The sequence below is a fragment of the Gallus gallus genome, chromosome 4 (genome assembly GCF_016699485.2).
Source record: "Gallus gallus isolate bGalGal1 chromosome 4, bGalGal1.mat.broiler.GRCg7b, whole genome shotgun sequence".
Taxonomy (NCBI): domain Eukaryota; kingdom Metazoa; phylum Chordata; class Aves; order Galliformes; family Phasianidae; genus Gallus; species Gallus gallus.
The window spans coordinates 8,727,051-8,742,064 of NC_052535.1; the positions used below are offsets into that span (position 1 = coordinate 8,727,051).

A 15,014-nucleotide genomic window follows, 5' to 3' on the forward strand; every position below is an offset into this window, starting at 1 on the left:
CAAATATCAGACAAACCTCTAGAAAGGAAGAGTGTTTTAGCTTGTAGCATTCCTAGAACATCTACCTTGAGAGCCACTAAATCCATCATTACATGAGTTACAACTATCAGAACAAATTGGCATATCTTATTAGATTCCTATCATTTTGGTTTCTCCACAGCTTATAGGATAATAAATATGACGATGATGATGAATATAATCAAGAAAAAAGAATAATTATTTTGAAGTTTACTTACCTTTCACTTAGTCTTCGGTATCTGGAATAGTTACAATCTATACTGTTGGCTTTCTTAAACCCCTGATTAAGGGGGTTCTGGCAGTAATGGATAGAATTATAAACTAGAAGCAATATAAAATGATTCTAGTTATAACAAACTGCTAATATATATTTTCCATTGTTCTGAAAATCATTTTATATACTACTCATTTCTTTAATTTGTATTTATTATTTAACTACACAAAGCAATCTAGTCTTATATTCTGACTATCCAAATCTGTAAAAATTTCCTAATCAGTAAAAGATTCCAGTATGTTAAAAAAAAAAAAAAGACACGACCATTTACCAGAGCTTACTTCTGAAAGAGAAAAAAAATGGATATTAACTATGAGGTAGTGCATTGTACTGCTGCTGTGATTGAATATCCTCTGATCATTCTGACTGAAGACCTGTCTGGAATGTCCCTATTGATGCACAGTCAACACACAGACTATGTTGAGAGCTTCTGTTGCTAGTGCTCTGCAAGATGGCTCCTCTTTCAAAAGATTACATAACTATAGGATCTCAAGTTTACTGAACAGAAGAGTCAAGAGAGAATTCTGAAATTGCTCGTTAAATATTATGCACTACACCTGAAAATAGTCCCTGCTATCAGGTGGACATCTACAAGTATATGGGGATTCAAAACACAGTGTTTGAGTAACACCTTCATTGATCCAGAGCTAAGAGCAACTAGGAAATGGCATATCTGTCACCCTATTCTTTTTCACTTAGTGTATACTTGGGAAATAAATTTTTAAATGTAAGCAACATGCAGAAGTCTCTTCAACTTTCATGTCTCACATTCCAAATGGCTTCAAGTACATCCTGGTTGCAGCTCAGGATTAAAGCCAACAACATAACTTCAGGAAAAAGGTCATTGAATATATTTTTTTTTAAAGTCCACTTTTTTTTCCTTATGGTATTTATGTGGTACACAATTTTGTTTTTTTCACGAAATATATTTTTATACTTCTATATATTATATAGTTAATATATTAACTATTAATATATTAACTACATCTCTTCCTTTCAGTAACCACAAATATGGCCTTGTACCATTCAAAACTCTTCAGAGATTTGACACGATTCAGAAAAAAAAGTACTTTTCTATTTAAAATGTCATTCTGACAATGTTTCAAAATTCTCAGCTTCAACATTGAGCAGTCATACTGCCTAGGGAACCCGATTTCTGCCCTAATGCAGCTATCACTGATGCATTATTTATTCTAAAGTACCAAGCACATTCTTTTAAGATAGATTAGTTAAATTCCTCACCACTGTAATTGCACAAATTTAAAAGCAGGATATAAGAAAATACATTTGTGCAGAAATGTATTGTACCCTATGTGACATTTCCTTATTGTAGGTTCAGAAGAATGCTCATGTAGCAACATGGATCTACTTATGTGGTCACAGGAACCTGCCTTCGACTGCTTTGCATGAATTCATGATTTCTAGTTATTAGCATCTCCATAGCATTCCTGCCACAATGAGCAAATGCTCACTGAAAATTAATTACTGAGTATTTTGCAGTGAGATTTGAAATCTCTTCTCAGTTCTACACTGGCTCAGCTACTGGTTCAAAATGATGCTATAGGCTATTGCTTGGTATGTCAGGCATCAGCCAGCTATCTCATATACATCTGTACTGTTCCAGACTACTACAGTACAGGAGCACATGCAAGTTGGCAAAACAACAAGACTAAAACTTGTCTTTTCTTACCTCTCCAGAACTAACAAATAAAACAAATCATTTCCAAAGTATGCAAAGCCACTGAGGATATGATACAATTTTTAAGTATTAAGATTTAAAAATACAAAACACTTTGTGAAAAAGAACCTGAGCCATATTTCCAAGTATAAACAAATTGCAAGTAGTCATAAAGCAGTAGTGTTAAAAACTGGTTATTCAACTAGCAGCTGAGCAATGCACGAATGATACGATCCTTTTTTGCCTTCTCTTTCTCTTGCAGGCCTGCATGGTTAGAAGGTTAGCAAGATCTTCAAAATGCAAGGTCTCTGTAATGATGTCTCTTTGAGCAACCTGGTCTTTGAGCAATGTGGTCTTTTGAGCAACCCTCTAAGTGGGAGGTGTTTCTGCCTATAGCAGGGGGGTTGGAACTAGATGATCTTAAAGATCCCTTCCATCCTAAAGCATTCTATGATTCTATGTTATGGCTATGTTGTAGATGCGCATCTAGGATCTGTAGATACCAGAGCTTCCTATTATTTATATTTGTTTTTCCTATATTAAAATTAAGATCAAAGAGCACATAGACATTTCTTTTGAAGAACTGGAGAAGCAACTACATGTTAGATGTAGTATTACCACTTTCTCAGCCCTGAAACAATAACAAACAGTTGTAGTGTACAAATGTCTCCCTTTCCTTCTGCTCAAGCCCAAAAAACCTTACTAGATCTGCTGTACATTCTACTCATCTTAAGGGTTTTGTAAGCAAGATTTTGTAGTCGCCTATTTCACACGCATCTCTTTTTGGCATTTGGCTAGTTTGTGGCTTTGACTAATGTTTCTTTTAACTATTTAGTTTAGTATGCTGTATATTATATTACCTGTAAGAAGTGTCTTTTTGTCTCTTTTTTTCTTTCTTTTTTTAGACAAAATGATATGATCATATCACAGAATCAATACAAGCCGCTGTACAGTCAAGGGTATTTCATTCAAATATGTGAAAGTCTTTTCAGAGCCCCACAAAACTTTACTATGCGGGATAAAAACCTTCTGACAGATCCCATCTCAGCTGATTTTAAGCTGAAATATCTTTATTTTAAGCTGTTCAAGCCCTTAACAAAGTTGATTAGGAGCAAGAAGATATCATTCTGCCATTTAAAAGTATTTTTCAAATTTTTGAGAGATATGAAACAGTCACATTTTGAACCTGAAATTTAAAATCCATGGGAGAAGGATTAGAAAGGGAAAATCAATCTATAAAAAAAAAAAATTTTTCTGGGCCCATAATAGGTTTCCAAAAGCTTGTTAAACCAAATGTTCATGGAAAATATGGCAAAAGTCTAGTAGACATTTATGTCCTGTCCACCAAGGACGCTCTGACATACTGAGCATGTGCAATCCTTTCAGAGTAATTAGGTATGCTGACAATCCTGAAATAATTGGCACCAGGAGAAGTGTATAGTGAGAACAACTACCCTTCTTGTACCTCAGGATACTAGCTGTAATGCAGTGAAATGTATAGCACTGAAGAAGACTACCAATTTTAAATACTGGGTGGAAGCACCGTAAAGGAATTATTTCGTATTCTGTGCATGGTTTTACTTTATTAACAAGTTTAGGTCATACACAGGATGAAAAGACTTAAAAAAAAAAATAATTATCCATATGTACACACTGCAACATACCTTATTTATGGCATTCCATGATAGTCATAAGCTATTTCAAACTTGTTCTTTTAATATGACATATTTGATGAAACTAAAGCATTTGGTACATCGTCAAATAAAATGTGAAGGAAATGAAGACAGAAATCACTACAGTATTCATTAGAATTAGTTCATTAAATTCAAATGTAAGAGAAACAGCAGTCCTCATTTTTAGAAGTTATCAAATTTAAGACAATTATAAACAGTAAAGTTTGTGCATACTGAATTATACGCTAATTGGAAAATTGCTTGCTCTTTTCAAAAATTACATTAGACACACATTTGAGTTTTCATCCTCATTCTGGAAAAAAATTGATTTTTTTTTTCTTTATTTTATTTTACTTTTTTATCTTATTTTTTATGAATACCGAGAGGCGATGTCTCATACTTTGTACTGGCATCATTTTTTCCACCTCATAGTTTTTAATAATTTTGTACCTGAAGCATTTAAATAAAGAAAATTCAACCTGTGTAATTTATCTTCATATTTGAAGTTAGCAGGTGAAAGAGTTATGATGTTTGCTAAGAGATATTAATACTTTTCTCACTATAACTGGAAAATTTATTCTCCAGGTATTGCAACTGAGTTTCTACAAGTTAATAAGTACATGTAATTCATGGATAAGTTATGTCTATTTAAATACAAAAATAACAGAAGAAATTACCTTTCAGTATCTCCACTGACTGTGTCCCCTGCTCTCTGTGGAAGAAAAACAAATAGCATTAAGCAACACTAAAGAGCGTGCACTTCCTTGGTGCACTCAACGTCATGATAACCGCAGTAGGAGACGACACAGAAGTAAATCACTACTCATTCTGTAACTCAAAGAGAAAAGAAATGGAAAAAGATTAATTTCTATGTAGATGTTATTCCACAATGAAGATAATGTTTAAAGCAACTTGCATCTTCACTTGCAAATTCAGCTGCTGGCATATTGTAATCAAGCTTAAGTAAAACAAGAAACTAAAAATGTCAGCAGGTCAATGTTTGCAAAAATGTTAAAATTTGAATGGGTGCTCTAGAATGTGTTAGATGTAAAGGAAAATGTTGCAATATCGACTTTCAGAATAAAACTGTAGAGAATTTTAAAAACAATGAGAAACATGTCATCAAATCTTTCTTTAACACCATGCTTACATAGCTTTGCATAACTTGACTTTCTAAACTGAAGTTATTTATCTGAAGTTTGGAGTTGAACTCTTTTAGGATCAAGTGATTCAGGATTAAAAATAAAATATTCAAACTCTTGATTATTTTAAACCAAGCTTTCTGATGGAGATGTTTTCCCACAGTTTCTCATCTTGAAATGCAGAAACTGCCACTTGAAATTTTTTTTTACTTTAAATCCTTTCTGAATAACCAAATGGGAAACAGATTCTTTTTTTGGAAGTATAATGCCTGGGGTTTAACATCACTACTTTTGGTACACTGTAAAATATTTAATCTCATATGACCTCAGTAAACAGTTACAGAACTTAGCTGCACAGTTCACATAACTAAAGACAGGAAGTCTGCAGATTCTATTTTTAAGTCTGCTGGTTCTGTATTTAACTCCATAGATTCTGAAAAATATATTCTAACTCACACAGATTTAAAAGAAAGTTTTGAAATGTTCAGGGGACAAGCGTTGATTTTGCCACCTCCTTCCTTCACACCAGATATCATCTTATCATATATCATATTTTACCGTGACATTTCTACTATGACTAGTGGATGGTTTGCCTCTGGGAACAGCCAGAAAACCTTGAATTATTAAATGATTCTGTTAATAAATTAGAGAGGGTATTATGATGTTGCAGCATTTTTAAGCTCTCAGGAGTCTTGTTTGTCATCTGCTTACACCTAATGAAATTAAACTAGTTACCTAACATGATATCACAAAGACATTTTACCCAGAGCAGGACCTTTACTCTTTATCTAGAGTGCAACAGTCCCTGTCTTAATTGTCATGGAGTTCTAGCACCCCACTTATCTATGATGCCCCTCATGCGCTCTCCTCTTTTATTCTGACATACTGTAGTTGTAGTTATAAAAAAAATATTTTGCAGTAGACTTTAAGTTTGCATCCCTACAGGATATAGGGAAATGTTTTACAGGTGCTGCTACAGCAGCTGACATCTTTACCAAGTTAACCATGAATTATAAACAATATGGAAGACCATTTAAATAAGGTAGCTGATGAAGAGTACTGAAATGGCATCCTCACAGTTAAAGGGAGGGAAATCCCCCACATACCTTATTAAGTCTAGGCAATGACAGGAGCTCTCTATTGAGTAATTGAGTACAGAAAGTGGTAACAGGTTTTCTTGTTTAAACTGAGTGATATAAATGACTAAATCCTCCTTAGAGTATACCTGGAATCTAAAGTGTAAAGTACCTACAGAAATGAAAATATAGCGTCTGGAAACATTCATCAGATTTTCTTGAATCAGACTGAGAGATAACAGAATACAGCTATAGCAAAATATCTGTTTGAAGAGCTCTGGTAAAATCCTGCATAATAAATGTCAGATTTCTGCTGCTGTTAATGCACTATTAAATATGAATGAACTGATCTGATCATCCCTGAAAATAGTGTGGACAGCCTAGTAAAATACAGTGTGCAGCCAACCAAGTAAAAGAAACTTGACAGCCGTGCTACCCATGCTACTTTTACCAAAATACATTTTATTCATTGGAAAAGACCTGTAGTTTTTCTTATATCCCTCTGCCTTATAGCGTTACTAATTTTAGCCACTAAAATAGGAAAGTAACTTAGTTTAATTGTTTCCCATTCTAATTCTTATTAGGTAGAGGTCTTTCTTCTCTAAGGTTGCTCCAAAATTAAAGCATTTCCAGATCAGGATCTATTCGCTTCCTCTGCGAATAGGATTCATCCCATACTCCCTGACAAGGCCAACATACTTTTCCCTGTTCACACCACAGTGGCTATCTTGTTTTCATCTCCTATACTACAAATATTCATTATCATTACAAGGCTGGTCCAGCTCTGTAATTTTCCTCCCAGAATAACGCACAAAGAGCACCTATATCATGGGCGATCATTTTGGATCAGTGTTCAAGATTCCTTTTGACCAAACAGATTAAACTAGTGTAACTGTAAACAACTGTTTGCATTTTGTGAACATGCATATATTAGACTGAAATAGAAACAAGAGTTAAGTATGCTTCTGTTAATAAAACATGTTTTTCTAGAAGTCTTATTTTCTACACCACTAATTTTCATAAATGTTGAATAATAAAATCTAATTAACTAAAGGATAGTCTGTCATTGGGAAATTTTACAATGGCTCTATGATAGTGGGAAAAGGAAAAGATGAGTAAAATCTTTAACTACTCATTGATTATGCAATTTTTTGCTGATTAATAGCTCACTGCAATTTAGCAAAGAAGAAAATAGTTGTATAGGCAGAAGGAGCAAACAGTTTATATGAATACGTAAAGGATATTTCTCTTAAATATATTGCATCAATAGCAATTTAAATCTTATTTCTGACTGCCTAAGTTTTTCTCATTAATTTATTTATCTTTAAAAAACCTTTGCTCCTGACCAATTCATTAATGACACACTACTGCCACTTTAGTAGGGATTACTCCGTATTTATATGCATACATATGTGGATGACATTTTATTTGACTACATTTTTGTCCCCAAAAAGCTATCATTGAAATGCAATCTCTCTGCTAACTTGAAATGCCAACCTTATAAAAGGATTTCTGAGAGCATATACATAAAACCCACAAAACCCACAGTGACATATATGATAGACTCCTACCTGCAATTTCATCAGTGTTATGCATCTTTTTTGTGAGCAGTTGCTTCTTACATTCCTGTTATGAGGAAAACAAATTGCCTTACCCTAGTTCTCAAATTAAACTTTACTTCGTCTTACTAAAATGCCATGTTCATGAGTAGTAGACACATGGGAGGCTCACGAAGGCAAGTCTCGCCATGCTGCCACATACTATAAAGCACAAATTCTGTGAAATTCAGGTCACTAGCACCTATTGGCCTTCTTTCAAGTCAGCTTTGTATTCATGTAGCTCCAAGAATTTTCAGTGGAACTACTTCAGATTTGCATAAGTAGAAACGGAAGGAGAATAATGACTGTACCTTCAGTAACTCAGCAACTATTGACCTGAAATCTCTATAAATAATTGAAAAATAAGTGGAGAAATGATATAAAATCACAGGAAAAAAAAATCTGCAGAGATACTATAAAGGTGTTTAATAGTCATTATTTACTTGTTTACATGTGGAGAAGACTACCATACTTGGTAGCGAGACCAGGACAGCTTGATAATAAAAGTTACTAATTGCAATGATCAAATGAAATATATTCATATACACATCATATATTCAAAAGCAAAATAAAAGGTTTTCCTTTACCTTTACAATAAATATTGTTCATCCACTCCTCTATACTCAAATATTTAATGCTCTCCAAAATTATTGCTTCAGTTGCTTCCTGAACTCACATATTCACTATCCTAAACATCTCTTTACAGAATGCTTGTTCAAAAGCGAAACTGTAGCTGTGCTGCCAGGGGCTTTATTATCTCTCTAGCTCAGTGAGCTGATGCTTAAGCCACTGAAGATGTAAATTTAAGCCACTGAAGACACAAAATTACTATGCTCTGCAAAAAAACGAAAGCTGCCTTTGAGGTTTTTCTTCCACTCCTGTTGAGGGGTGAGATAATAGAGACAGGAAATAATCTTGTGCAAGACACACCACACACATGCGCAATTCAAAGAACTAAATTTTTAAGCTGAAAAAATTGTGACAGATGAAAAAATAACTAAGGGTAGAAAAGAAAATATCCAGTCAGAAATTTTAATTATGTTCTACGTTATGGATATTATGCCAGTGTATAACAAGTAACAGACAGCAGCAAAATTTTTAAACATTTTAGAATGAAAAACATCTAAAAGAGAAGACACCCCATATGAGATTTTAAAAGCGCTTTAGGAGAGCATCTAAAAGAAAGCTGCCCTTTGGCTTACAATTTTGCATGTAATAAATAAGAAAATAATCCACAAAAGGCCAAAGCACAGCAACTGATAGACTGTATTTTGTATTGACTGAATTGTATTGACTTACTCATCAACCCACCCTTTTAAAAGAAATTTAAGGGAGGTTGAACCTGAACATCAAAAGATACAGACAACAAAGAAACAAAAAAGTCAAAATAAAAGCTCTAATTCCTTCAAAAACTAAGCATAAATACAGCACTCTAAAGAATTTGAGGGGGTTTTATAGAATATCTGTTTACTAGCAATGCTGTTTACTAGCACTCTAATTTTAAAAAAGACCTACAGCAGCTAAGGAAACACTCATTTGAAGTATATGCTGAAGTTTAGAGAACAGAATTCTATTAATTTTAAATTTAAATTTTAATTAATTTCCTAATTACAGGAAAATTACAAGACAGATAGAATTTTAGGCTAGTATTATTGAAGTTGGTGTAAAGGATCACAGACATGAAAAATGCACTGCGGTTCCTTCCGGAAAATCAATGTACAGAGCCCTAATCCAGCTGGAAATCCAATCACATGAAATTATGCTGCTAGATATGGAATGTATTTTTGAAGCGTAAGTTTCTAACACCAAGAAGTATAAATGTTTTCCTGCTGAGGAATTAAAAAAATTGACATGCAGACAAATATCCAGCAGTGATTTTCCTGCACATGATTTTATGGAAAAGGAAAAGGATGTGGAAGAAGAGTGGTCCAGGTTGGAAAGATGTAGCGCAGCTTCAAGAAGTTACACAGGCCAAGGAAAGATATTCAGTCCTTTTCCCCTCCTTTTCCTCAAGGTACAGGCTACCCACATCCTGTTCTATGGAGGACTGATCTTTTTTTCTATCATGTCAACAATGCTGTCTCTTAACTCCCCAAACTTCTTGCTCATTCTCTCACCTATCAACCTTATAGGTAGGTGAAAAGTGAAAGGGTGGGGGCCAAGGCTCCCAGTGTGTATAGAGGAAGATTCAGAGGAATGTCTTCAGAGTACTACAGCTAGATTCCTGCATACTGATGTTTTGATCATTAACGACAGGAGATGATATCTGTATCACGAGGAAGATGAGTTCACACATTTGCATTTTGTGCATTCTTCTGGGTGAAGAATATTCAAGAATATTCCAGTTATGGTAGAAACAACATCAGTTTAATCAACATGTGCTGAATCAGATCAATCCAAATGGCTGTTAATTTACCCTTAATGTACATCAACAAAATCATAAATATTTCTTCAGGTTTCAAAAAATTAATAAAAATAAATTCCTCTGCCTGAATAGCATAATACAGTATATCTTATCTCTACTGTGACTTTCTGGAGGTAGAGGACTTTGGATTGCTTCACAAATTGCAGCTTATGTATGAGAATACAGCAAGTTAAGAACGCTTCATTTGCAATCTTTTATTAACAGTAGTAGTTCATTTGAACATTGTGGAATAAAATCTGTGCTAATACAGCAGAATTATTTATGAAAACATGCTGTATGCTTGTATAAAGATCGCCTCATATATTAGGACACTTTTACTGTATCTCAGACTTTGGATAGTGTTAATAAAAAAGGAAAACTTATCCTAATAATTTATTTCCCCCCAGCAACACCAGACACTTTAAGATAAGGGGAGGGAACCAGAGCAAGCAGCTCCTAGTTGTCTGGAGGGCAAGGCAGCAAAGAGTAGATACAGGGAAAGTCTACCCCTATATAAACTAAAGGTAAAAATGTTAGAAATGCTAAGCTACAGGAACACCATCAAGGCTTGACACTGTGAAAAGCAGCAGATGTGCAGTGCACAACAGGAGTATAAATGGAAGGAGATACTGTAAATTGCCTTTTCTATTTTGAGTTATGTTTATACATTATGAAGAGAGGTTAGTTTACAGCATTATGTTTGAAGAGAACTGCAAATAAATATATTATTGGACATTCATATTTTAAGGTGGCCCCCTACAACCGCAGCTAGATACATGTCAGTTGAAGCTTCCGTGTATACAGTTAAGATCCAGAGACACAGTGTAAATGCATAGTAATCTTATCATACAATCACTAAAAATAGACAGAATCAGTTTGAAGGTACAGAACCTAGAAAAATGCGTATTAGCTTCTCTGATTTTCTAGGTTCCTTGCAATCATCCTCATGGTGACTTCTTAACACACCAAGAAAGTAGGGAAAGAGTGTTTTCCACCTTTCAGATGATTAAAAAGAAAAGATAGAAGTTACCTGTGAAGAAACTCTTCTTTTGACAGTTAACAGGCCTTTTTTTCTTCTTGAAACAACAGAAGGTAAGAAATAAAATATAAGTACTTTTCCTATAAAATTGGCAATAAAAGACTCCTTCAGTCATACGGAGCTGAATACATATGATTCTCCAAGATTACCTTGGTTATTATATTTATCATAGCAGTACTCGGACTGCTTATCATCCAGAATAACATCTGAAACATCTGGCACATCCCAGCATGCATACATTACAGAAAAAAAGAGGATCTGCATTGTTTCTGCATACATTTTAGTTCTCAGCATGTACCACTAAATTTTATGCCTTTTGTGGAGCTGCCTTCTGCAGTTCCAAGAACAGTCAGATAGCATTTACATTATTCAATGCTGAAAAAAGGCATAAACTGCCAACTTTGTGTCATCAGCAGCAAGAAATTAAATACCAAGTTTAGCAATCACTGTGAAACAATGACTAATCCTACACTACTATAATGGTTCAAATTATCTTTAAAATGGTTCTACTGCTGCAATATTCCCAATGACTACCCCATTGCAGCCATTATTTGGTTTACTAGGTAGAGAAAGCTGTACTGAAAGAATATATCTTAAAATTTGTTTAAAAATTGTCTTTTTCACTACATTTTAATTCACAAAAAAATTTAATGATTTAACAGTTTGTAATCCAATTGCTTAGTACGTACAACAAAACAAAATTCTCAGCTATTCTGTAGACAATATTCCAGAACATCTATCATCAAATAATACAGATGAGCACTTATTACCTTACATGAGAATTTGGTGTAGTACCCAAAGGACTGAATTTCAGAGCTTCAGAAGGAACTGCAAATCTGAAGCATTACAACCATGAAGTTGGACAATATGTCAATTTTCAGATTGAGCCTGGACTAAGAAGTCCGTTATTTCTTTTAGACCCATGGTGGTTCCCATAGTGTGGAATAGAACTGGTTCCCATAGTGTGGAATAGAACTGAGCAGCAGAAAATGTACAGTTTGCTAGAGATTTTAAAAATTCCGAGCAGCAAACTTTCAAGACAGAAAGTGTTCTCTCTTCAAGACTTTATGCCTCTTGGTTTATGGCGAAAAAGTATGGAATGAAAAATATATCTTGTGGTATTTTTTTTACTGCGCTGGAGTCCTACTTGCTAAATTAATTTTGTTCAGAATGAAACTCGGTAATACAAAAAATAGATATATAAGAATAGAAGTGAAATTTGAATATAAGTGCAGAGTGTATTACAATGGTGTATTTCAGCACTGCTATTATGCATATAAAATTCTGTGATATTTACATATGCCTTATTACTTACGTTTAAACTGGTAAAAAATGTCCCTACAGAAGAGGATTAGTAAAAACATGAAGTTATGTTCTAAGAAGTAATCTATTCTGTGATGTGCATCACAGAACTGCTTGCCAAGTTACTAATAAATATATAGTGAAATGGGCAGTGTCTCCTATCAGTAATACTCTACTGCATCATAGCCTTGTGGATCATTTTATATGCTGGGCAAACTGCCCATATTATACTACCTATATATCCATTTTATGTAGTAATTCTGCATCCTCACTTCAACTTACGAAATCAGTCTAATTGTTTAATTTTAGGTTCCAAATCCACGTTACTTCCAAAGCATTAATCGAATTCCGCAAATATGCAATTACCTTTTTGTAAAACTTATTACATCTATGACTGGTAATCTGAACTCTTTTTTTTTCCTTTTAAATGTATGTGTATTTGTGTAAGTATGCTTAAAGAATGAAGCAATGGCTAAATGATCCTGTGTATCTCAACTTTCTCTTTTCATCATGCAGCATTTGTTTGCTCACAAGACACGATCATCTTTACTGGATCATCTTTACAAGCTTTGAAATATCTCCTTTTAACTCTTACTGATTGTAGAGTAGATATTTAATTGAATAAAATCTCATCACCTAAATACATAAATATACTGAAATACATATGTACATATATATAAAGGAAATGAGATTATCTACTTAAAGCCTTATTTCTGATTCTAGATAGAAATGTATTTGCCTTTCCTGTCAAAATGCCATTAAATGTTCTTTGATACTTCAAATTTTCCTTCTGAGTAGATATTTTTCAAAATTTTTTGCTTCACTTTTCAGAATTCTTTCAGTATTCAAAGTGGAAAGACTTCATAAAAATGATCCTATACTGGCAAGAACCCAGAAAACCCGTGTCAGCAACTCTTGTGTATTTGTCGACTCAGTTCCTCTTGTATATTTATAAGGCAGTTCACTGAGTGCTTGAGATATTTTGATTCCTTTGACTCTCTCCTGAAGAACTGAAAAGTTGTGACTCAAATGTTGTTTGAAACACTTAGACTGATAGAAGAATTTACAGCACTGTGTCTGTGACAGACTGTCTTCCAGGTGTGCTCTGCAGTTACCATACATTGTAATAGACTTTATGTGACTGGTACTGAACTGCCTTTTGGGGTAGACCAACCACTGCATGTAATGTTATGTGCTCCCATGATAAAGCCTTCTTTTTTGTTTTAGTTTCCAGCATAATATGTCAGCTATAAAGGGTTTGAATATAATGTTCTTAGATTGTTTTCCTACTTCTGTTATCCTGCAATATCATATTAATAATTTAGCTTAATTTTAATTTTGTTTAAAAATGATATTGTTCTTTTAATACAGAATGAAAGCCACAGCATAAGAATTCTGCTCCTAGTCACCTTGATCTACAAACAGAAAAAATGGTCAATAATAATTTATAGCTGCATATTATACTATTGCAGTTTTAAAAATGAAATATTATATTATTATTATAATACTTATAATAATAAAAACACTAATGGTTTTTTTTTGTTTTGCAAATTGATTGGCAAATTGCTGTTCAGAACACAACATTTATATGACTGTTTTAGAAAAAGTGTGAATGTATGGTATATTAGACTTAAAAAGAAATGCATTGAGGTTGCTTTGGTGATGATAAAGAGTGACAACAGGCCTGCCTCTGGGAACTTAGCCAGCAACTATCATTATTTAAAACTCAGCCAGCAATTTACCCCACATAACTCATTTCCCTTTCTTCAGAAGTCAGGTGAGTCCAGAGATGATCCAAAAACTCATGAAAACCAGTTGAAACAGTGGAAATTCTACAGAGAAAAATTTGCAGAGTTATGACATGCTGTTCTGTTTTGTTTTATTTTTGCAGATTTGCACAATGATTTTCTCACTCCTAACAAACCAGATGATGATAGTTTTCTCTCTGGATTTGAATCCTATTTCTTTGACTCTGTGATCCCAGTAATCTGCGTAAGAGTTTAAGGATGTAAGAAACAACTACCACTAAACATTTTGGTTTATAAACTACTTGACTTTCTCCAAAAGTTGGGGAACTCCATGTTTTTCAAAAAATGGTAAGTTCCATTGGCATAGGAAAAGGAAAATTACATTTACCTCAGGACAGAGGGAAAATCTTCAGACTATCAAATGCTGGCAGCTTGTAGGAAACAGAGATGAATGGCACGCTATGTTTGAATGTATCCCCTTAGGCAAAGCTTACTCACCTCTCAGGCTTGATGAAAATACAATAATTTCCCAAGATTTTGCTTAGGGAGAGAAACACCAGCAGAAACACCAAATGAAAAGAGTACTGAGAAACTTGCTACAAGACCTGTGTTTTCTTCTTAGAGGAAGTTCACCAAGACTAGAAAATAAATACACCCTAAGAAACTTCCACACTGATTGTGGGGAGGAAATCTGCTCTCTTTTAGTAAAACTGCCTTGAATACATTAAGGTTTGAGCCCCAAAACCTTTGAAGATACCACTCAGTGTCAAAAGAATGGAGTGGTCTGCTCCCAAATGGTAGGACCATGAATAAAGAAGGCAAGATACACATACAAAGTATGAACAATGAAAGTTGATCTCTGAAAGGCTATTCCTTATTTCTAGTCACCTAAAGCAACACCAAAATTCTGTACTAGCTGACAGTTGTGGGAACTTTTTTACTGTACTTTTGAGAACTGGCTGTTCGTCTGGGAGATACAATTATTCCAGATTTATTGCTTCCAGACTAGTGACAATCCACAGTTTTCACACCAAAATGTTTTCTGTATTATTAGAATGAACA

The 15,014-nt window shown here is 34.1% G+C and overlaps 1 protein-coding gene across 3 annotated transcripts in view; it reads right to left on the reverse strand.

Moving 5' to 3' along the window:
* The window catches only part of LOC101749809 (connector enhancer of kinase suppressor of ras 2-like), a 176,869-nt gene that overhangs the window by 36,818 nt on the left and 125,037 nt on the right, over positions 1-15,014 (reverse strand). For 2 of the 3 annotated variants that reach the window (XM_040699584.2, XM_040699583.2), the window contains exon 16: positions 4,321-4,355. In XM_040699584.2, the coding sequence (XP_040555518.1) occupies positions 4,321-4,355 (35 nt within the window). Of the gene's footprint in view, positions 1-236; positions 258-4,320; positions 4,356-15,014 lie in introns of all 3 variants that reach the window. The other variant, XM_046940483.1, reaches the window with a different exon arrangement.